The sequence below is a fragment of the Anarrhichthys ocellatus genome, unplaced genomic scaffold (genome assembly GCF_004355925.1).
Source record: "Anarrhichthys ocellatus isolate YVR2014 unplaced genomic scaffold, GSC_Weel_1.0 scaffold8, whole genome shotgun sequence".
Taxonomy (NCBI): domain Eukaryota; kingdom Metazoa; phylum Chordata; class Actinopteri; order Perciformes; family Anarhichadidae; genus Anarrhichthys; species Anarrhichthys ocellatus.
The window spans coordinates 1,338,465-1,362,407 of record NW_022280038.1 but is presented as its reverse complement, the minus strand read 5'-3'; the positions used below and the strand labels follow the sequence as shown (position 1 = coordinate 1,362,407).

The 23,943-nt window shown below is 42.3% G+C and overlaps 1 protein-coding gene across 1 annotated transcript in view; it reads right to left on the bottom strand.

Moving 5' to 3' along the window:
- Positions 1 to 3,855: 3,855 nt before the first annotated feature.
- Positions 3,856 to 23,943, bottom strand: part of thsd4 (thrombospondin type 1 domain containing 4) — a 38,622-nt gene continuing 18,534 nt past the window's right edge. The window contains exons 8-18 of the mRNA XM_031848345.1: positions 12,674 to 12,878; positions 9,824 to 9,999; positions 9,568 to 9,664; positions 9,149 to 9,346; positions 8,854 to 8,983; positions 7,968 to 8,172; positions 6,951 to 7,124; positions 6,292 to 6,465; positions 5,946 to 6,125; positions 5,254 to 5,398; positions 3,856 to 5,021 (exon numbers count right to left, since the gene is read on the bottom strand). Coding sequence (XP_031704205.1) covers positions 4,879 to 5,021; positions 5,254 to 5,398; positions 5,946 to 6,125; positions 6,292 to 6,465; positions 6,951 to 7,124; positions 7,968 to 8,172; positions 8,854 to 8,983; positions 9,149 to 9,346; positions 9,568 to 9,664; positions 9,824 to 9,999; positions 12,674 to 12,878 — 1,827 coding nt within the window. The 3' untranslated portion in view covers positions 3,856 to 4,878. The remainder of the gene's footprint in view (positions 5,022 to 5,253; positions 5,399 to 5,945; positions 6,126 to 6,291; positions 6,466 to 6,950; positions 7,125 to 7,967; positions 8,173 to 8,853; positions 8,984 to 9,148; positions 9,347 to 9,567; positions 9,665 to 9,823; positions 10,000 to 12,673; positions 12,879 to 23,943) is intronic.

Sequence of the window (23,943 nt, the reverse complement as noted above, 5' to 3'; positions counted from 1 at the left end):
CGCAAAAGACTTTTGTTTATTTTTTGTAATAAAAAGGTCATAGTAAAAAAAAGTCAGTAGTGTAATGTTGTAAAAATTCAGATGATAGAATGAAATATAATAATATACAAGTATAGTATTTTGAAAACAGTTTAAAAGACAGTATAGTACATCCTAAAAAGGATCATGTATGTCAAAAAAGAGTCATAGTATATAATGTAGAAAAAGGTCGTTAAGTATATCGGAAAAATTAATAAGAAAGTGATAGTAAAGCTTATCGAGAAAAGTCATAGTACAGCATTTTGATAAAACATTTTGGGGAAAAAAAAGTAACGATTCAATTAATTTTGTACAGCCCAACATCTGAAAGCTGCCTCAGAGGGCTTTACAATCTGTGCACGTGCAACATCCTCCCGGGACCCTCACATCGGAACAGGAAAAACTCCCCCAAAAAACCCTTTAGCGGGGAGAAAAGAGGGAGAGCAACAGAGGAGGGATTCCTCTCCCAGGGTGCACAGATGTGTGATGGATGTCATGCGTACAGAATGAACAACGTAACAGAGTTACAACACATTCAAAGCATATGGGTGTCAGGCGGGACCACGGTCCAGATATAACCACGATTCACGGAAACCTGCGAGGTGAGAAATCACAAAGACTCCGGAGAAGAAGCAAAGTTATTAATGTGCATTAATGGGACATGAATTCATACAGAAGGAGAGAGGAGCTCAGTATTTCCTAGGAAGTCCCCCGGCAGTCGAGGCCACTTTCTTTAATCTCAATAATGGCGGCATGTCAATATTAATTTCAAATTCAGTCTACAATACTAACAAAGCTTCTTAATCAGGGCTGTGATAGTAACACTAAAGCCAATGAAAGATATACAACACATGTTTTATATTTACATTCTTGGGGCTCTTTATGATACAATGCCAGTGGCTGGCACGCCTTGCTGTTATCCCTTTTTGCCAGGAGAAGATGGCAGAAACGTGAGGCAATCTAGATAACGGCCGAGTGCTGTGTGACGTGCAACGCTTTCATACACTTGGAGAGCTGAAAAGTGGGTCACCCAGCCCACTGAGATTCAGTCTCTATCATTCACTGATGTGGAAATAGGTCTTCTGCATCTGGCCGAGCTAGCAGGACTGCACTACCAAACACTGCCACAGTCAGCAGCCAGCTTTGTACGACACAAACCTCTACAAAGAACGACTCATTCTCACCACATCTGTGTTTAGAATGCAGAATCATTCACTTCTCATTTTTAACACATGCTGAGAAGATAATGTGTTGTGTGCATGGTGCTCCAAACTGTTCATGAATGTCTTCAAAATGGATTCTTCTCAAAGAACATCAAGCCTAAAATAATAATAAATCTGCACGTTATCACAATTTAGCAAAATTTGATTCCAACTATAGTGAGATTTAGTGGCCATAGAGAACCATTCACTGATGATGGATGGCAGGCTCAGCTTGTGCTTGAAATGTAATCAGTTTTTTTTAATGTGAGTATTTAGCATTGAGGTTATTATAACTGGATGCAACACATATCCATAAATGCTTTGCTTTCTCCGAGGAATTGCTTTAGGACGTTTTGTCATTGCCATTTGTCATGAAATTTGGCACTGAAAGAACCCAAGTTATTAGTGTAATGTCGAAAAGTATAATATGTGGGGAAAAAGCTATAGTATGTCAAAAACAGTTACAGCTACCATGCATCAGGACTCTACATAACCATTCATACACCGCTGAAGTGTATGAAACACTCACACGCTGAGTGTTTGATGTGCTTGACCGTGTGATGATTAAAGAATGAGTCCTGAATGAATTCTTCAAAAGCGTGGAGTCAGGAAGAGGGCAGTTAAAGTTCCTCATCTAATTAGTGTTGAAATCCTTTTTTCCCTTCTGCAGTCTGTTCCAGCACTACTTCCACACTAAGGGAGGGAGGCGTCACACCCGATCTGTTTTGCGTGAGGCTTTCAACTGTCAGCTGGCAACGTCATTAAGGATGAAGAATTTTGAGACGTTGTTGCAAATCATGCTTTGGCCTTTTGTATTGAAGGCCATGTGTGATGAGTACTACCGGGGCCTTAGTGATCAGTGGAGGCAAAGCTACCTTCCTGTTCACATTAAGAGCTGAAAGATGAGCACCGTGTCATCACAGAGCTCCATTATCTTTGTTTATCATCAAAAGTCAAATTAAAGGTAAATTGATGAAACACTTAGAAAGACAGTAAACCTCTGAATGTTGAACACAGCTAAGATTTAAACACATTTTGAATTAAATAATCTATTCCTGTACAACTTTGTGGTGTCATAAATCATTCAGTAAAGTTAAACATTTCTTTATTACAGTTGTTGGGTTCTTGCAAATATAATTTTCTCTGTAAACTACACTTCTAAACCTGGTCTAATACCTACATTGTGAGAGGATGTCAGTAGGATGTCAAGTAATTATTGGACAAAAGGGAGAAAAACACAGATCGTTGAGTTTTCCTTTTAACTTCACAAATGGATCGCTGATCTAATGGGTGATAATTAGCTCGCCTGTCTTTACAATTGATATCCGAGGTAGTGTCCTGTTTTACTGACTTGTCGACTTTCACCTTGCATCTTTTCGTGATGATATAATAAATAAATGACAGTATATGCTGCACAGGGATTTGGGGATAAGACTGAGTCCCTGTATATAAATGATACTGATTTAATCATAGTTGTTTTAAGCATGGTAAGAGGATTATTTGATTAGTATTGACGCGTTGAAGTGAACTGACAAACACCGCATGGCTGACTGGGTTCACCTGGAGGAGCTCGTGAAGATCGGCATCCTGAAGTGCAGCCTGGAGGAAGTGTTGAAGGTTCACCTGGGCTCCGTCTTCATGCCCCACGGCCTGGGACACCTGCTGGCCATCGATTGGCGCGATGCCGGAGGATACCCTGAGGTGAGGAAAAAAAAAAAAAAAAGAGGTCGAGCTGCAGGAATGGGTTTTAGATTTTAACCTCATCTTGGTCACGTGATGTTGTTTTTTCATTCCTCACCACTTTAAACGTCCACAATCAATATGTGTGCCTCCCGTTAGAAATGACTTGGGCCACAACGTTTCTGTGAACCAGACCAGACACTTGTAGACCTCTCTTAACCATTCTGAGAGGTGGAACTTCTCCTGTAAACCTGTGTTGTAATGCCGCCTTTGTCCTCTAGATGGATGACTTAAATCAGAAACATCTCTGTCTGGTCCTCTACATGACATTAAACTGAATCAACTAAGGAATCACACGGGGAGAAAATATGCTGTAAAATGTACAAATAATGAGTCATTTTCTTTATTTGTTTTAGAACACTCCTCGTTAAAATCAATGGCTGAACACTAGAAATGTAATAATAATAATAATAATAATAAGGCAAATACAGTTGTTTTATTGGTGGCAGACATATTTGGAATACTGAAGAATTCTGGTAATTCAGTTACACGCTTCTTGATTGTTTTTGGGAAAATAATGAATCATGCCATCATGCTGGCACACCTCAGGGATCGAATAATTTGAATACTTGAGTCATCTTGAACTTTAACATTGATACACATACAGTACTTATGAAACAGAGGTAAGTGTATAGTGCATGGGGGGAATATGATAACATATAAAATTATATATATATATATATAAACAGTTGAACACTTGAGAGGTACTGTGTGCAGGTTGTGTATGAAGCTGAAAAAAGGGGCAATATGGTTTATAAATTATAGATTTACTATTAATGTAAACATCATTTATTCCATACCAGATCAATAGTTGTAATATATATATATATATATATATATATATATATATATATATATATATATATATATACACATTTTGTTTTTCTTAGGGTCCATCTGCTTCTACCATCCAGCAGGCTGTGGAATGCCTATACCTAGTTCAGAGGCTGTGCACACAGCCAAGGGGCCACCGGTGGCCGATAAACCAGCAACCTCACTGGGGAGCCACTAAAATAGGTAAAGAGGGCCTTTTTCTCTTCAGTTGCTGGGAGGACTGTCTGAGACCCCTTTAAGAAAAAACTTACATCATTCATTCTGTCATACTTATATACATACATATTACACAGGCTGCATTTACATCTCTGACCCGACAGGCAGGAAAAACAAGAAAGCGGTTTACCATTGTTTAGGCAGTAAGAAAAACCTCATCTGTACCACAATGAATACAAATTCTTGTGGATCCATGCTGCCTAAAATAACAAGCATCAGCACCATGGAGGGGTTTTTGTGCAGTGTTTGTTTCTTAGGAAAAAGTACTAATTAATCACTGTCTTCAGTTTGATGAGGTTACATATCTTTGGTCAACAAAGTGGGTGTTAAATAGTTGATTATAGGTGAGACTGCATCAACTTCATATGACATCATGCCATGAATCTGACCATTGAAGCGTAAAGAACCATATTAGAACATATACTTTCTATATATAGTCCACCTTTAACAGTTCCCAGGTGCTCTCCTCTTCATACCACGTAATCCACAACAGCCAGTACAGCTGCAAGCTGCTCGGCCTTGAAACATAAACGGATGGATTCTTTATATTAGATTAAACCTCTGTGGTTAAAATCCTTAGGTTTTTTTTGCAGGCTCCTCGGTTTGCTACTGATCTCTCTCACCCCTCCAGGGCTCCGTTTATCCAGTGAGTGAATTCCTGTCCTCCACTTAGGTATTCCTTTCTCCCAACAGCTGCCTCCGAGTGAACCAACAGAAATGTTCCTTCTTCAGTTTCCGCCCTTGGCAGTCAAATAATTTGTCCATTTAAGCCAAGGTCCAGTTGGTCCTCTCCCCTGGCTGACCCAGGAACCTGCAGCGGGTATTGAGTCCGGCCCAACATGGAGCTGAGGGGCCCTGGTGGAGGGTGCTAGCTGCGGCCCCGATGAATGGACTGTCTGTGGGCCACTCGAGAGCACGACGAACAGCACGTCGTCTTGTAGTAGTCGTACACGCAAAGGCGGGCCTGGACCACCACGTTGCAGTTAAAGTATTTATCTCTGCAGTTCTCATCTGAAAGAAAAAGAAGGTCGATCTTATATTCCTAACTTCCAGCAAATAAGTTTGGAGTTCAACACCCTCAACGTGCAATTTCCACCTCAAGCAGTCAGAGATGGCACAGAACGTTACTCTACTACTCTACTCTACTCACTGGACTTAACAGTCATAACAATGACCCTTGTGTTCCTAATGGTCCGAGGAAAAGTCAGTAATATTCCAGATAAAATGCTAGGAGACGACTGACCTATGCTCGGTATGCAGGGCTCTGGGTTGCAGTCCTCCCTCTCCGCTGGTCTCAGCTGCTCATCGCAGCCCTCGCTGGACATCATGTCATCGGACAGGCAGCGCACCTCCCGCACGCGGAATCCTCCCTCGCATGTCTTTGAACACTGGAAGCACAGGGGTCGGTAACATCAGTCAAGTCCCTTAATAAAACTCCACCTCAGAGTTGGTCTACTGCTGACGCTGCTGCTACATCCTTAATGGTGCGGTCTGAATCTCGAAAAAACTATTTTCTTCATGAGCAACTGAAAGAGAATTATGAAATCTTTAGAAAGAAAAGATAGAAGCCCCATTCACCAGAGAAGTGATCAAGAGTGAAATAATGCACAATATGAGATTTCAAATGCAATGCAAAGATGACTTCATCAACGAGACCCTGAAAGCAAGCGTGCTAGTTTTTGCTGTATCCTTTTCTGACAGATGAGAGGCCCACTGTTTAAATGAGCTGAACTGTTATTGACTCACTTTCTGTGTCTGTAAGCTCAACGTATACTACAATGTAACCAAATAGGATTTTAACTGATTTCTCCAATAGGGGCTAGCAGGGTCTACCAGTCTTGGCCATTAATCAGGTAGTAAGAGCAGTAGGGAGTAGGTGCGTTGCCTGAGGGCATCTAAACAGCTGGAGGTCCGTGGGTTTCATATCATACTCACAGCACTCCAGTCAGTGTGGTACCACTTTGCTCCGCAGGCCTTGAGGTTGCAGCTCTGCTGGCCGAGGGGCCGATCCAGGGAGGAGCACTCGTACGGAGGCATGATGGCGAATCCTTCATCTGACTTCATCAGACACACCACCGACCTCTGCTGGCTGCCTGCGCCGCACTCTGCAGAGCACTGGGTCACGTACAACAATAGCACAGATCATATGGATTCAATCGCACAGTGCAAAAAACTGAGACAGGAAAACAGAAACAAGCAAATCACAGTAAAATCCCATATATTTAGTTACTCCACAATACTTCCCCTTTGAGCCCAGTGCGACCCTCTGTCATCCTCATACCTGGCTCCAGGGGCCTGTGAACCACTCGATGCGATTCTCACAGAGGCCGTTGTTGCAGACCTGAGCGTCCGCGGGCCGCTCGCTGCCACACCCGTCCAGAGGAAGGCTGCTGATGTGGTTGGTCAGGCAGAGGATTCCCCGCGTTCGCACACCCATCCCACAGTCAGCCGAGCACTGTGGAGCAAACGCTTGTTTTACAATTCATGTTGTCAATCACTCTTGAACACCCCCGACCCTCCAGTCTGTGAAGGCTTTGAAGCTATCAGTCTATGTGAGTATTTATTCTGTTTTAACTGTACTCTACACATCATTGAAAGAGAGGCCATTCCCTCATTGAGATTTAAATAAAGGTTGAATGAAAAAAAAGTGGAAATGGGTCGATCTGAACCACTTTAATTGTTTCCCATTTACAGAACCAGGTCTCTGATTTTTTTTTAATTATCAATGCACACACAGATCAGACAGCTAGCTGACTGTGAGGAGATATTTGCTAAATTTGACAAAAAGAATATAGGATAAGAACACCTTTCAAAGATCAATATATTATCTGGATTTCAAAACAGCTGCTGGATGCACGAAGACAGATCTACACAATAACTACCTCTCTTAATAGAACTGAATGAAAGTCACTACGTCTGCCATTGACTCTTAACTCCTACCTTATTGCCCCACTCGGTGTAGAACCAGCTCTTGGCACAGGATCCCTTGTCACAGTTCTCCACATTGATGGGCCGCAGATTCATGTTGCACTCCTCATCGGGAACAAAGTCGCCCACGTTGCTGACACAGCGGACCTCTCGTGACCTCTGACCCAGCCCACACGGCACGGAACACTACGGAGACAGAGGCCACATGGTTAGCACTGTACTGTAGAGGTACGTGCTGCTGGTATTTAGTGCACCCAGTGAATCTCCCTATTTTAGAGAATTACTGTTTTATCTTCTGTATGCTCTGCTCACTCTGTTAACAGACTTTACAGGAGTCGTTTTATATTTTGGGAGATACACGTATGAGCTGTGAGAGTGACAGTAAAGCCAGTAGCGCTCCTTAAAGCTGAGGGAGGCTGAAGAGTCAGGTGACAATCCTCTGTAGGCTCATCACTATGAGAGACCACATTGTCACTTTGTTTAACATTTCTTACATTTTTATCATAAAAATAGAAATATTAACTGCTTCAATCTGTACAAACGCCAAAGTGTAACAATGACAAGTTGTGGTTTTAAGGGGATTACAAGTCAATCTACCAGGTAGTAATGTGTATGCTATTTAGTGACTTGCTCTTTGAGTGGAGAGTAAGCGTATTCCCCAAAATGTTAAACTTTCCTTCAAATACAAGTTGATACAAGTGTCAAAGGAAAATAATGGATTTTCTCATTAAAGTTGATGTTGCACACTAACTGTAGAGACACGTCAGACAGGTGCAATTCAAGCTTCAAGTTTCAAGTTACAAAAAATGATATCTAAGAAATGAAATAGTGCAGAAGTTAAACAAATGTAACATATATAAAATAAAATATATTTCTGGTAGACAGTAATTGCAAAAATGAATAAACTGTAATGTAAACAGGGACGTGTGCTTGCGTAATGACAAGTAACAAATGAACATACACAGAGATGTAAACAGGTAGTAAGTAAAAGGCAAAGCAGTCACATGGTGACTGACAGCTGCCACTCACAGGGGTCCACTCGGAGCGTATCTGCCACTCACTGCAGATCTTCATCTGGCAGGTACTGGTGATTTCAGGCCGCTCCAAGTGTTGACAGCGACTCGTGTGGACGTTGAGGGTGCGGTTTGCGTAGCTCTGCCGACACAGGACCTGTCGGTGTTGCATGCCCAGGCCGCAGGTCTTACTGCATTCTGACCACTCTCCAATATCCCAGCTGCCCAGGTGACAATCACAAGAGCTTGGTGTTAGGAGGAAATCCTTCACGGTGTATATTGCATACTCACATGTATGTCCATTATATAAATGTTGTTGTTTGTATTGAGATGTGTTCATATGAAGACACGCTTTGACCACCTATGAGAACGAGGCTGTAAAAGGTTCAGTCTGCAAAATCTTGTATTTCTACATTTTGAAAGAACTATTAGAATAATAATGGGTCGAGGAAGGTTCATGTTTCATATATAAGACCACACTGCCAAGGACATAAACACTTAATAGGTGTTGCCATACATTGCAGATAACACACTGATTGTTTGACTACCAGGTAGTAATGTGTATGCTATTTAGCGACTTGCATTTTGAGTCTTTTCAATCCCTTTGTTACCAGGCTCTTATGTTTTTGATATGAACTATCATTGTAAAAGATTGGTAAGAGTAGTTTGAATTGCAAAAGAATGAAGACATAAACCTATTTAACTACTGTGGAGATGTAAATGTCTAAAGTCAATAAACTATCTTGCCTGCAAATTTAAGGTTAGGTTTCATGGAAAAATACCATGGGGAACACAGGACCCTTGCAACATAGAACCCTGGGAACATAGATGCGTTCCCTTTTCTTTTTACCAGTGTTCAGCAGTGTGCACAAGTGTGAGAACAGAAAAGTGTGGTCTCTCACAAGGCCGGGCAGGGCTGCAGGTTGCAGGCCTCTTCCTGGGGAGTCGGTCTGCTGCTGCTGTCACACAAAGCATCTGACACCTGGCCATGGTTCAGCCGGGAGACACAGTGAAAGATGGAGTGTCTGAATCCTAACATGCACACAAAGCAGATCTTTTATTTCAAGCACTGAATTCTACAACTCAAAAAACAAATTGCATGTGTTCTATGAAATGTTACCTGGAGTGGTTTTGTTTAAAAATGTGGGAAAGGTCAGAAAAACAACTACAACTAAGAATATAAATAGTTTGACTGACCTTTACCACAGGAGGCACTACACTCTGTGGCACCAGCCAGTTTCCAGTTGTACTGTCTCTCGCGTTTGGGTGGCTGTGCGGCGGGAACCTGGTTTTCGGGGAGACGGGGGGGTTCACGCCCGCCACCTGCTGGATTGAAGCGTTCTTGGTGAGTGTTGCTGTGATGGTCGTAACCCCCCTGTCCATTCACAGCGTTCCCTTCGACATAGACACATAACACATTAGGAAACATAACAATACATTAGAGTCACTGCGGTGAACGGATGGGTAAATATATGACAATGAATAAAGGCTTGGTTGGTTGGGTAGGTGGTAGGTTTGATTATTTTCTCAGTTGTTTTGCCTATAAAATGCATTGAGCAATCAGAAAAAGCTACGTTAACAAACAATTACGGGGGTAAGAAGTAGGTCTCATCTACCTTCTGGTCTGTGGTTTGGTTGCTGAGGGACGACTGGATTCTCAGAGGGGAGAACGTACTCATAGTGAACACCAGGGTTCGGCTGCTGGAAGATCATCTGAGGCAAAGTAGATGAGATTCAGTAACAGTCATACAATAATGAGAGATGAAGATGCATGACAACCCTGAGTTTCTCAGGTCAAACTTAAGTATGAATAAAGGAGAAGGAGAGTCACTACTGTAAGCATCTGGAGGTCCGGGTTGATTTGTTACTTACATAAACATCCAGGATCTCATTGGTGGGCCCTTCAGCGAGGAAGGACTCCCCAGCCGTGCTTCTGATTTCATTGGGCCGGCGGTAGGTGAACATGGTCCCCACTCCCTCATACTTCCCCGGTCGGTCAATAGCCCAGTTTCCATTAATGATGGATCGCCCCGATCGGCTTCGGAGAGCTGGAGGAGACGGAGAGAACGACCGCACAATCACCACTGACGGCCCTGAGCTCAAACGAAAAGGAAAATACTGCCTCAACCACTTCCACATAATTATTGTTGAATGTAAAAGCATTTAGGCATAGTGAGAACTGTAGGAAAAGAAGGAGGAAAAAAAACACAGACTTTCTCCACCCAAAGCAAAGTAATTATAGGTAACGGAATAAATGCTCTCACGTGCACTTTCGAAGAAATGCCCTTTATAAACGTGACAATCTGTTTGCGCCGGCAAATCTTTCATGCAAATCCGGTAACAAAATCCCTCCAAATGTTTTCCACTGATTTTGTGGATTAAGTACGAGAGGCCGTTAGAAAAGCATTAGAGGTGTAACATTAGACAGGCTGGTAAAAGAGTGTTTGGACAACTAACAGCACATTAGAGATGCACAGCGTAGAACAGAGGCCTGTTGAGGGAGAATCAGGCACGTGGTGAGGATACGGTGGGTGGCTCCTGCTAGATTCCTGCCCTCGCCTCATATTCTTGTTTGCATTTTAAAACCTACGTATCCATTGAGGAAAAAAATATGCTGCTGTCTGGAATTTTGTACAGTCCTCGTCAATTTAAAACAAAATTAATTTTAAGAAGATTGTTTAATTCATCCACAAGGACGTTTCACAGTTTCTTACATTGTGAAAGTGAAAGGAGCCATATCCCTTGTATGTATTGTCCAGAATTCTGGGTACAGTATGCATGTGTGTGTGTGAATCTAGCAGAAGAAGGTGCATATAAATATGTGTGTGAAAGTGTGTATCTGTGTGTTGCTGCATATAACTGCACTTGTGTATATAAACAGTCAGCTCAAATTAAAGAAAGCAGAAAGTACTTGGCATCCAAGTCGTTGGGAATCCATCCTCAGAGTGTTTTTTTACAGCGTGGTGAAATTCCCCACCTTAATTAAAAAGGATGGTGAGGCTTAAGGAGTAAGATCCTCTAATGAAAGCGTGTTTATGCACTTTCCTCCAGGGAAGTAAAGGCCGCGGAGGAGGGAGGAAGGGGGGGGAGATCGGTTCCCCTCTTCCTGCGAAAACCTCCTGCTGAGTCGGGGCATGGCTCTCGTTAAACAATGTCTGACATTCCAACAGTCACTTCTGAAAATAACCCACCAGTGTGTCTCACCGTTGCACCTCTATAAAGACGCCAATTATCTGCGCTGTGTGTTTCACTCGGAGGCCCCAATGAGAGGCTGCGCCACAGCGGTAGGTGTAATACAGGCTGCATGCTGGAGAAACCCTGGTTGATTTGCCTTTTAATCAGACAAACTCAGTTTTACACGCTACTGTTGCTGCTGCCTGCACAGCTGCGACTGGTAAAATTGCCAAATGGCAACTAATCAAATACATTTATAATTTAATTATTTCTGCCATGAACTTTCTTTTCCAATGGTGTCATACTTTAAATCTGTAACATAACACTACATGCGGTGGAGGGAGGTGTTTTGAGCGGGGATGAAGGCAAAGCTCTGCAACTGATGAAACTGTACATCTGGAGGGAAACGGAAAATCCCTATTTATATATATATATAGAGTTGAAATATAAAAGCAACTATATTAATATATATGTAGATATTTATATGTCTTAACCTGTATTTAAGATGGTTGTGCATTTTGAGAATAATTACAGTTACAAGCTTGATAAAGGTGTCACATTTTATGTTGATCCAGTATATATATTGCATATACTTGGAAATGTACATGTTTAGAATCTATTCATTTATCTATATATTTTATTTGAATCTCCCTCTCCCAGTTTATTTTACTTATTTATTCTAATATACTTAATTTATTCTTCATTAATTAATTGTATTATTATTAATGTTGTTGTTATTCCTTGTTTTAATGTCTGTACATAGATGTATGTATGTGTGTATGTCTGTGTGAAGGGTTCTGTAAAATGACAATAAACAAAGTAAAAAGTGAATAATATATAATAAAAAAAGCAACCAAGATTTCTCTGCTCAGAAACTAAAAATAAAAGTCAATACCAATGCCTCACTGACAATTCCAAGACATTCAGACCATTTAACAACAGAGTCTAACAAACCCGGGTCACAGTATTATTATATTATGATGATTTTAACACAGTAGCATGCTGCTGAGAAACAATCCGTGTTGGATTCCCCACCACCCCCCCCGAATGTAGTTCACTCAGCCAACTAACGTGGAATGGATTATCGTGGGAGTGAATATGCACATTGATATTTGCCGTCTAGGCTGTGACCTCATCGCTCCCCAGGAGATAAAACACCAAGCGCAGCACAGCAGCGAGGTTTGAAATGCCATACGAACAGCGGCAGTAGAGGCAGCGAGGGACGACATAGCTCAATATAATGAAAAATGTGTATTAGATATATATGTCGCAGTGAAAAAACAACGTAAGTACGTTGACTGCTCCCGTAGCTGTGCCTACGGTATGAATGTGATTGAATCTGAATTGTAAGTCGCTTTGGATAATGTAATAGCTTGTTCTCTATCCAAGCTGTTTTTGTTCTATTGCTAGTTGACTGCAGTAACATTGGTGTAAAGCCGAAGCAAGAAGATAGAGGACCACTGCTTTCATTGGCTCCGGGTTCTCTGTTGTGAAACTACAAGCATGTCTGCAAACAATGTGGTGAGTGTTTTTGTTTTTTTCCCCCACCTAGGTAGTTCCTGCTCTTCACCATTTCTGTGATGTTGATCTTGGTTGCTCCCTCTGGGATCTCCACGATCTTGTGGTAGCCAACCTTGGTCAAAGTGTGTTTAAACACTCCAGAGATCAGCCTGCAGGTGATGTTGTCGCCTCCACACACGCCGCACTTGTCCATCACCTTTCCTGAGCCGAGATAGTCGTCGCAGCCCAGACTCTGTGAGACAGAGAAGGAAAAGGAGTCTAAAATGATGAAGTGCCGAGTGACATTGAACAGCTGATGTATCAAACTTGAGCACTGAAAGTGTTCAATAAAAAAGCTATTTAAGTTTAACGGAATGTCCGCACATCACATCAGCTATTCTTGGTCATAGACAAAGAGCTAATTAGGCATAAAAGAATATATTTACAAAGCTAAGCCAAGTTGCACCTGCAAAATGAACTAAAAAAACACCATTAACTACAATAGTACAATAACTAATTAGCAGAGATCTTATTACTTTCCAGGAGGCATCGTTTTGGCGTAACTGTCTTTGAACGGACGCCAGAATTGCCTTCCTAAACCTCTGGGGTGCGAGTTCTTCTGTGTCACATTGGTGTTAACATATTTAATATATATAAACCTGGGGCACAGTAAAAATAGAACAGTTCACATCAGCAGTCCATACAGTCCCTCAAACCAGCAGTAAAAGCAACTCGCTGTGCAAACAGGTGTTGGAGCGGCCGAGACTGGTTCCAGTGAGCTACACGGCACACCGAGCTGCGGTCAGTGCGGTGCCAGGGTTGGTCCCAAAATGATCACAGTCGGCAATAAGGAAACCAACAAAGGGGGCATAATCATACAAAGGCTTCCTGGGATTGGACAGCAGCCAATCTCCGGGCCTTCTAGTCAGTTTGCAGCTCTCGCATGGCTTCCATGTGTGTTCCCTGATTGAAGATGACATATTCCTCCTGCTTCGTCCTGTCATGCGAGCATATTACGCCCACAGCTATGAATGTTGGGTCATAACATTGGTAACAAAAAACTCCTTTGACAACGTAGCCCAACGTGGGGCTGCTGAGCTTTATATGTAGTCACGAGTTACCAAACCTCACTCTGAAGATGAATGACACAAGGACATTATAGTGAGCTAGTAACAAGTTGTGGTTTAGCTGTACCAGACCAGCCGTATGTCGGATAGAAGGAGTAGGCCGAGAGCAAGGAGAGGACAAGGAGGTGGAGAGAAGGTAAAGTGGAGGGAGGGAAAGCACAGGATAGAGGGAGGTAGAGTGGATTCAAGTGGAGAGCCTGGCAGTGTTCTGAGCCAAAACCCCACCTGGGCCAAAACAAACACGAAATGCCTCCTTCCACACAGGAAATCAGTGATGAGAGAAAGAACAGCAAACTAAGAGAACTGCCAAATGCTTCTGTGGTCAGTGTGGAATTATGGTTCAGTACAGCATGGGGCTGGATAAAGCCGGGATAAAAAACATAATGCCATAACATTTGGAGAGAAACGGCTGCGTTTCGTGATCTCACTTTACAGACCAGTGAATATAAAGCAACTTAAAGTACTACAGAGCAGAAATAATGCATGGTAAAAAAAAACAAAATAACATTTTCACTTGCTACAATAAGTCCACGATGGAAAAGAAATAAAAATGCAGTCAAGGAGGACTGTTACACGGCCACCAATGAATATCTCCTCCGCGTCTCCTTTTTCACCATAAATCCCTTCAAAGCAAAACAACACGATAACAGCAGCGAGGCAGCCTTTGCCTGACAAAGTGGAAAAAATGTTCTTCTCGTAAAACAGATGCAGACAAGGTGAGAGGTTATCTGTGGCTATTTGGATGGGGAAATGTCTGAATCAAAACACATTAATGTAGGAGTGGAGAATAAGCAGTGACATTTATTGACCCCCGAATCTGAATTGTCAATGTAATATCGTATGACTGTGGATTTAAAAACACACAGGGTTTTTCCTTCTCCTTACATGGGAAGAGCCAAGAGGATTTTTACGGCTACAACGCAGAAAGCATTAGGGAGTAAAGAGGCTACTTGAGATTTAGTGATTCGGACAGTTTCACCATTAAAACCACTCAACTGTCAAGACACTAACATCCTAATCTGTCCCCTAAATAATCCCCCCACACACACACACATACTGTATTGTCGCATGTGCCCTCGGGGTCGTTTCTGACAAACGTGACCTCAACCGTGAACCCGTCAGAATGAGGCGTCGCAGCAACGGCCCGGGGAAAGCCTCGCCAGCTCTCCGCAGAACGACGCAAAAAGAAATCTTATTGACTGGTTGACGAACGAGTCGGCAGCTTTGGGGTCTCGGTCCAGTTACTTCACTCGGCGACCACATCAGCACTGTTTTGTGCCATCTGGTGAGATAAATCGGCATGTTTACGGTGGAAATATGACAGAATTTATTTTTAAAATGTCCCCAAAGCCCACCTTCATCTGGATATGGTTACACGTGTCACGACAGAACAGAGTTGACTCCCAGTCAACTTGCGAACGCTGAAAACAACATAGTCTTAAAGTACATCCTGATGGTATTGTTACACAAGATGCAGCCGGGTTAAACTCATCATATTGCAGAGGTTTTTTTTGTAAGAAACTGAACTCACACAGCCAAAGGCACATGTCACAGGAGATCTCTTCCTCTGCCAGCAAACGCAAGACATTTAGAATTAAACACAGAGAGGCCAGTTTCAGTCCCTTTCTTGTTGAACTAGTTTTCCCTTCACATGCCAGTGACGTGCAGTGAGGTTCGTGGCTGGTGAGGCACTGACTCTTTCAGAGTCAGATTTACAAATATATGAGCCCAATAGAGTAGCTTAAATCACCATTCAACTGGCAGCTTGCACATTGACTCCTGGTTGTTTTTCATACTAGCATTCTTTACACACACATAGGTAAGGTATATAATAAAAGTGTCAACAAATATTACAGTTGTGACAAACAATGAGAAAGCAACAGGCACAATCTGAGATGAGGCACAGCTCGTCGCTGTCTCCTGACATGCGCAAATTCAGCGATTTTGATTATAAAAATGCTTGAAATGATTGGAATCATACAGAAATTACATTTATAGCACAGATCAGTAGAGAAATATTAATATTTATTTTACCATTATTTGTTTTTTTACTTTTCGTGATGAGAGCCTCACCTGCCTCAGCACGTCCCTGTGACTATGGATCAACGAGGGCAACACTTCCACTCCCCTTGAAAATTAATGTTTGAATATTGAAAATCAATTAGGGAAGAGAATGTAAACCGTAGGGGTCACAGCAGTCACCAAGTGAACTGTGAGTTACATGTTAACATATACAATGAGTGTGTTGGGTCCTAAAAGTAATTTAAAAAATAAGTAATTTCAAACGTATTTCTGGGGTCATGTGAATTTGCGGACCTTGGAATTAGAGGGAAGAGGCTTTCGCTCCTTTTACACTTAACCTCTTGAACCCAGGGCTTGCTGTCACTTCCTGTATTTCCAGGCGTTTTCCAAAGCCACTGCATGTCTCAGGGAATGTTATTTTCAGGACATTTTTATGAATAAAAATAGTACTTTAAAGCAGCATTAAATAAGTTTTGGCTACTTGGAGGCAAGCTTCAAACACAAATTTGACATTTGCAAACAATTGAGTTCACACACCCACTAGGCATTGAGCAACATTAGTAATCATGTGGAGTGTTGTTTCAGGCAACCTGACACATGTAAATGCAGTGCTCGCTCTCCTTTCCTCTCCACCAAACTTCTGAGGGAAATATTTGTCTCTTTATCTACTAAAGGCTCCGTTCTGTTCACCAGTTAGTTGCTAACTTCGCCAGTCTAACATTTTGTTGTCGGCAGATTTGGATTTGTCGAAGCATTTTGTTGAACACAGCTGCTTGCGAGGGAAACGAGGTCGATGAGATGAGAGAGTAGCGAGCCAAAACATTGAAGTCGTAGTCTGTAAAACCAAATCGATGAGTTGAATAACACTAAAACTCTTTGTCGAGCTAAAGGGAACGGCAGAGTTAGGTATAATTCTCTGTGTTTATCACTATGAGCAACAACTTTCACATTACAAGTAGTCAGTTCATTAGTTGATAATATAAAATATTGATGAGTGCAGCTTAAAACGGGGTACACTGACAAGCACAATAAAAGCGTTGGTAATATTTACAATTAATACTGAACAAAAGCATTTAAAAACACTTACTCCACTGAATACAAGTTACTAACACTTCTGAGGTTCCTATTGTAGCCCGGCCATAAGTGATAATGTGCAGAGGCCCCTTGATCTGTCCGTTAGAGCGTAATTGTAGAAATGATTCCCAGTTTGCTGGTTCACTTGCATGTGTGAAGAGACAAAGATTTAGAGGCAGTGAATAACTGTCTAAACCACTATCAGAGAGTCGGGGCAAATATCAGGCATTTGTTTGATTCCTTAACACTAAACATGCACACAGTCAAGATATACAGTTGCACGGCCACTAAATCTCTTCCCGACAGCTCTGGCGTAATGTTACTGTTGCCTTGCAATCATTAAGCTTTTATCCAAGTAGGAGGCAGCTGGTTCATTGTTCCAAACTAGTAATGCAAATCTGAATAGATCGCTTGTGTTTCAAATGATATCATGCTTGTATTAATGTAACACGCAGGCTTTTAACTCCTCACTACTGTAGTAAATTAGGTTTGAGATGTGGTGGAAAACAGGCTCTACTCTGAGCTGGATTGTCGAGCAAAAGAGTGCGCGAGTGTGTTTGTGATTAATTCTGTTCATTTTACAGCGGTTAAATCTTTGGCGAGGTTTTCTCAGATGCTGTTATTTGTGTCGTTACCAGATTTAGTGAGACATCATGACTTTCCTGAAGCATCAGTCAAGATATTTGATGCAGTTTATTCTGTGACAGAGATGACTACATTTATTTAGACGGGTTATTTATACAGCCTTATTAACACGATTTTGTCCGCTCAAATTACATCAGTGCTCCTTCGTGACTTACTTTTAAACGGCAGTGGTCTGGTGACTTCCTGAAACCAGGCGGCCGAAGAGACTGTATCTGAGACCTGAGTGACGGGTTGAGATACAAAATGTATTTTGAGATTGCTGATTCTAACAGGTGAACGTTGTCACCCATTGTTAAGGGTGCTCAGACAGAATAATCTCCGACTGACAGACACATCGAGCCCAAGGCTGACGAACGGACAGCCTCATGGATACTCATGGCCGGACACACAGAGCTACACTACATCCACTGCATCAGCAGCATCCAAATGTGGCCAGCTGTCTTGGGCCATATACACAAACCATATACCTAACAGAAGCTGTGAAAATATAATATTGCGCAAGGCTCAACGTCACCAGTATCCTCTATTCCTGAATTGTATTTAACTGTCTGCGTGATGCATTTTACTGAGTATAGAGGAAGTATGCTGGAATGAGTCCAAAAATCTGGAAATGAGTCTGCATTATTCTGGTTTCCTCGTCTCGAAATCAGTGGGGGTTTTTTTAATGAGTTTTTGGTCAGATGCTTGACATAGGTTCTGTGGTTAACCCAAGCTTAAGAGCTTTTACGTGTCTTAAAAAAGGTGGTTGTTAACAAGTGGCTAAATGAGACTAGAAAACGTAATAACGCCAACTAGTCTGCCTTCACAGCCTCGTGTAAACTTGTGCTCTTGTGATCATTGTGTGGTACCTTTATAGCCTGACGTTAGCTTTTTATTTCCATGTCAGGATCCCTGTCAGACCAGACACCTCCCATGGCCACACATCTGTAGCCACTCCAGCCGATTACCTCCTGCAGGCTGACACACCAGACTCAGGTCCCACTAACGCTTCCCCTGGCACTATATAAACTCTGAATCCTGCAGTCTGGCATTGTCAGGTCGTACGGTCTTTCACCCGCTTCAACCCCGTTGCATCTTCGGCCTCGAGCGCCTGCCTCCGGTGTCCGTCGGAATCCCCGTGCCCTCCTTTGTGTTAACGGACTACTCACGCCGTCAAGCTGCCAGCTCTCCTGTGTCGAGCCACGGGACATCACGCCATCAAGCTGCCAGCCCTCCGGTGTCGAGCCACGGGACTCACACCGTCGATCTGCCTACTCTCTGGTGTCGGACCACGGGCTCCACACCTTCCTGTCATCTTTATTCAGGCGAAATAAAACCTGTTTATACCAACTTCTGTCTCCTGTGGTCTTGCTATTGGGTCCTAACCGTGAAATCCCGTGACATTCCACTGACTGCATTCACGCTTCAAAATTCATAAAAGCGGTGTTTATTTGTGAAGATTATCTTGTGAAACATGTAAGTATCATAAGCTTGTGTTTGCCGCCGATATTTTTTTCTGCAAAAATCCAAAATCCAACGGAAAAATCCCATTGGCTTTTTTGTCGTGGGAACCAGTGCGATGCTAACTTCCTGGTTGGTGTACAAAAATACATAATCCCTCTATTAGGGTTTAAAATAACTGAAACTCGCATTGGTTATACATTAAATATGTAAGACAAACATTTCTGACATTAGCTTCTTACATCTTCAAAATACAAAAACATGAAATACATTTTTGGTTGAATACTAATAGTTCCAAGACAATAATTCATAGTGAATAAAGTGGCTTATATCAAAATCACATTGTCAATCAGCAGACGCGAGGCAGTTTGTCAACATACAATGTCATGTTCTTTAAAGGGGCTTCGACAGACGCAGCTCAACGCAAACACAAAGTTCATGTGACTCGCTGCTTCTTTCGCATATCTGGAGCAACGTGCCAGGCTTCACTCTGACCTCAGCAGAGGTTCCCACAGTAAGTTAGTACACTACTGTCGGTACCAGGGCCACACTAGACATTCAAGGCTATTAACTCAACAGGATGTCAGTTAAGAATGACAATATTTGCTGAGAACAACCCACATGGCTAAATGCTGCCAGTCCTAGTTCTGCAAAAAGGCAATGAAATGGAGGTTATGAATAAAAGGATGTTTTCTTAATAACCTGGAGATGGTCCAGTTGTTAACCCCCCCCCCCCCCCCCAAGTCTGAATCCACATGAATCCATGGTGGCTGAGGCTCAGATCCCACCAGAACGTTCTAACCTGTGTCTTAGCAGTTTCCCTCTCAGCTTTCCCTCAGAGCAAAAAGCAAAACAAAAAGACAATACTGTGGACTGTTGTCTCCTTCAGAAAGAAGACCTTCACATGTACCATACCAATAACATTTATATTAAGAAATTGAACAAATTAACTCCATCTCATTCATGCTATCGGACAGTGCACTTCCTGCCTGGCAAAGCTGGTGGGATACTAGCACAGCTCCTCGAGGTAAACCTCTGGGAATAAAGGCATGCCATCTGTCCTCCTACTGTACAAATGCATCCCGGAGGCAGTGCAGTATTTTAAAACGTATTTATGAGCGCTGGGTTAAAGGAGGCCGTTTGGCAAACACATTGGGGATTTCTACAGCTCTTCACACGTAAGAACGGTTGTAATGTTCTTTGGCAAACGGCCAAAGAAACTATCATGATTTAGTCATCTGTGACACACCAGCTCATCTGGAAATGCAATATAGGCCTAACTTGGCTTCGAAGGTTGAGAATACAGAGGCAACATCGTCCCGCCGCCAAAGAATTCATAGTGGAAGTGACCTCAAGACACATTACTGAGCTCTTACAGACATTTCATAGACGTACAAATCACTTAAGATTATGATTTAATACGATTTTAAGGTTTAGATTGGGATGAAATAAGATCAGGGTATGATAATACACCCCCTCTCTTTCACATGAAGTGCACATTGTGGTTACCACGGCCACCGACATCCGCCTCCCACATGCTGGGATGCTGTGGATCTTCAACTGCTTTTAATGAGCGGGTGAAGGCGACACTGCTTTGACTTCAGTCAGCACTTCAATCGCGTCTGTATCTGAGGAAGCCAGACTGTCATCAAGTTCACATGTGACATTCTCCCTAAGGAACTGACTGAACTACTGACTATCACTGATTTACTGTTACATCCTGGGTGAAATACACACCGTTGAGTACAAAATATTACAGAAATGTGCTCGTTTTGAGGTTTACACTGAATGTGAATCAGGGCACATCCATTATTGGTACTGATTGTCTTATTCGTATCTATAAAATAAATATATTGTATGAAATGTGTTCTTCTTCTTTGAGTTACTATGCAAAAATATTTGACTTTACTTACATACAGTCAGCAGGCGATTTGATCATTTTGGTTGTGTCAGGCAGACTAGACTAAAGTATTCAACTAAACAACCCCTTTGCCACCGCACTCTCTCTGCTACTAGGAGATAGAGGGGAAAAAAAGGTATGGCAAAAAGAAGGATGAATTTTGGTCATCTTGCTAACAAAGAGCACGGCATACCCCCTAAACGCCTCCTCAAATCGCCCACTGCCTACAAGAGTAACATAGCGTTACTTCCAAGGCAAAGGAGCACCTCATTAAAGGGCCAGTGTGCAGGATTTAGTGGCATCTAGCGCTGCGGTTGCAGTTTGCAACCAACTGAATACCTAGCTCCCTTCCAAGACTGACGTGACATGAGCTGCCGAGTTCGAAACAGTCGTTAAGCCGTGGTTAGGTCTTTCAGGACCTTCGCCTCGCCTACATAAGGAGCAATGAAATTCAAAAGGCAGCTGGCCTTGCCGCGGTTTCACAAGCGTGTCGGTGAACTACGATGGCCTTCATGTAACGTAAAAACGTCTCTAGAGCCAGTGTTTGGTTTGTCCGTTCTGAGCTACTGTGGAAAGACGACGGTGCAACATGACAGACACCGTGGAAGAGGACCTGCTCTCTACGTAGATAAGCAGGGCTCATGTTAAGCTAACGAAAACACAATTGTTATTTTCAGGTGATTCTACACTATTGAAAACACAATTTAGAGTATTATATTCCATTTCTGCCAATAGATCCCCCTAAACACACCGTTAATTACATTTGTTTATGGGGCCACAGGTTACAATAATAAAGAGCCCACTCACGACTACCACACACTCTTTAGTATTTCCCCTCTGTGTGGAAGCCGCTTCTAGATGTTATCAGAGTTTAGGGTAATGATAGCAGCTCTGTCCTGCTCTTTATAGGAATTAACAACAGCCAGGTTTACCCCAGATAAACAGTTTCCATCTCTAGTTTCAAGTCTTTTTTTAAAACAGCATATTGTTCATTTAGTAAGTTATGGTCCCATTGAGAGTCAAATAGACCATGAAGCAGGGTATGCTTTAGTGTCTACCTTGTGATTGACAGGTCGCTACCACGACGTTCTCCGGTCTGGGAGTTGTACGAGTTTTCGTCTTACACCTTTAACCTTTTCAGTTCATGGAAGTTAATTGTAACAATTTGGTCCCCTACAGGTGTCAGATTCAGTGTTTGTTGTACTTCATCCTCTCATGTCACCTCTGGTTGAAAAAAGCCAAGATGGCGACGGCTAAAGAACCAAACTAAGTCCTCTTCATATTTACAGTCTTTGAGAGGAATCAAGCCACGACTGTAGCCCGGCTGTGCACGTACTATATGGAAGATGTGACTTCATCAATAGCTCAAAACTCACATATTTATTCAATTTCTCCCTTTCCCTCAGATTTCATTCTGCCTCTGGTATAATGGGAACACTAACTACACTTACCGTGGTTTGTAACCACAAATAGAAACACAAGTTCTGGTGTTTTGGGTAGTAATCACTCTGCTTTCCACACTCCACAACATAGCATTTCATGAATACCAATAGCAACATGTGTCAAACCAAACTGGGAGCACAGACAAGCCTGGATTATTTACTGTAACGTAGCAAGGGATGAGCTGAGGACAAAAAAAGGAGCACTTCTGGTTCCAACAAATTTCCAAATTGCATTATACTGTAGCTGTTTGTGCTCTTTCTCGAAACTCACATCAGGTTATATCTGCAGGATATCCTAAAAGCTACGAGCACGAGCATTTGTCGCCCAGAGAGAGGTAGTAAGCATGCGTGGTGAGACCTTTGACCCCAACAGTAAAAGGAGGCGTCATGAATACCCCGCAAACTGCCCGCACAGCACGGGGCGAAGGGCAGAGCCTCTTCGTTAAAGGCTCCCACGCTAGTAAAACGCTCAGAAATAGCATGTGAGCATCTACAGCCGTACAAATGCGTAGAGTTTCTCCTGACATCACTCCGACGATTTGGATGCACTTCTTTGGGATCAGAGTGAAAAACACATACTCATAGAGATTGGTCTCTGCTGGGCATTAACACTGCGTGGTAATGGGTTTGATTCCCACTGAGGACATCCACAAAAAGACATAGACTGATGACACGATGACAGGAGGACTTTACCGTTTCAAGTAGATAACCAAAGTGTCAAACTATGTCACTGTTATTTTGGCATTAGCTGCACTAACTGTGGTTCTGACGGAACTTAGTAATTTGTGCCTGTGATAAAAGTGTTCTGTTAGGGGTCACTCCAGGCCCTCTTTAAACAGCTCAGAAATCACACTGAGTTATGGCTGATTGTACCAAGTATCAGCTTTAAATTTGAACAATTTAATAGGAATTTGCTAATAAACATGATTTTGAGCTGTGACATTGTCCACTACAGCAAGTGATGATTTACTTCTGTTTTGAGGTCTCAGACAGAGCCAGCCCTGAGCAATCTGGGGCCCTTGGCAAGATTTTAGCTAGAGCCCCATGCAGGCAACCTGGTAAATAGGGCTAGGGTTTGTTATAATGTTGATTGTATTATTTCTATATAACAGTAATAAAATTGTATTAGTAAAGAATTCGAAATTTACAAAAGTTTTTTCCTCCCACATTTGGGGCATCTCTAGAATTCGCCTATATCACCTATGCTTAGGACCAACTCTGGTCTATAAGTAAAAATAATTATGTTTTTTGCTCATTTCTATATTTTGTCATCCTCATCACGCATTGTGGCAAAGTGAAGGGTTTCTACCTTTTGAGTTTTAATAAGATAAGAAAAGACCAAAAATATGTAAAGGAAATCGTCATTATCATTTTTGCACAAAGCGTAGGACTTGGATCAAACATTCATGATGACTACGTCAACTTGACTTCTCCAAACCCACAACAACTCTAATTCAAACTGCTTTCCCCCCCCCCCAAACATCCAAGTAGGTGCTTACACTAAATATCACAAGAGTAACTCAACCTGCATTTTCTCCATTGACAGATTCCAATGTTTATATGAAATTGATAGCTATGTAGTTTAGAGTCATATAAAGCTGGCACAGACATCCTCATCCAAACCTTGGCACTGCAAAAGTTTGCATTAAAGACCTCAGGCACCTCACC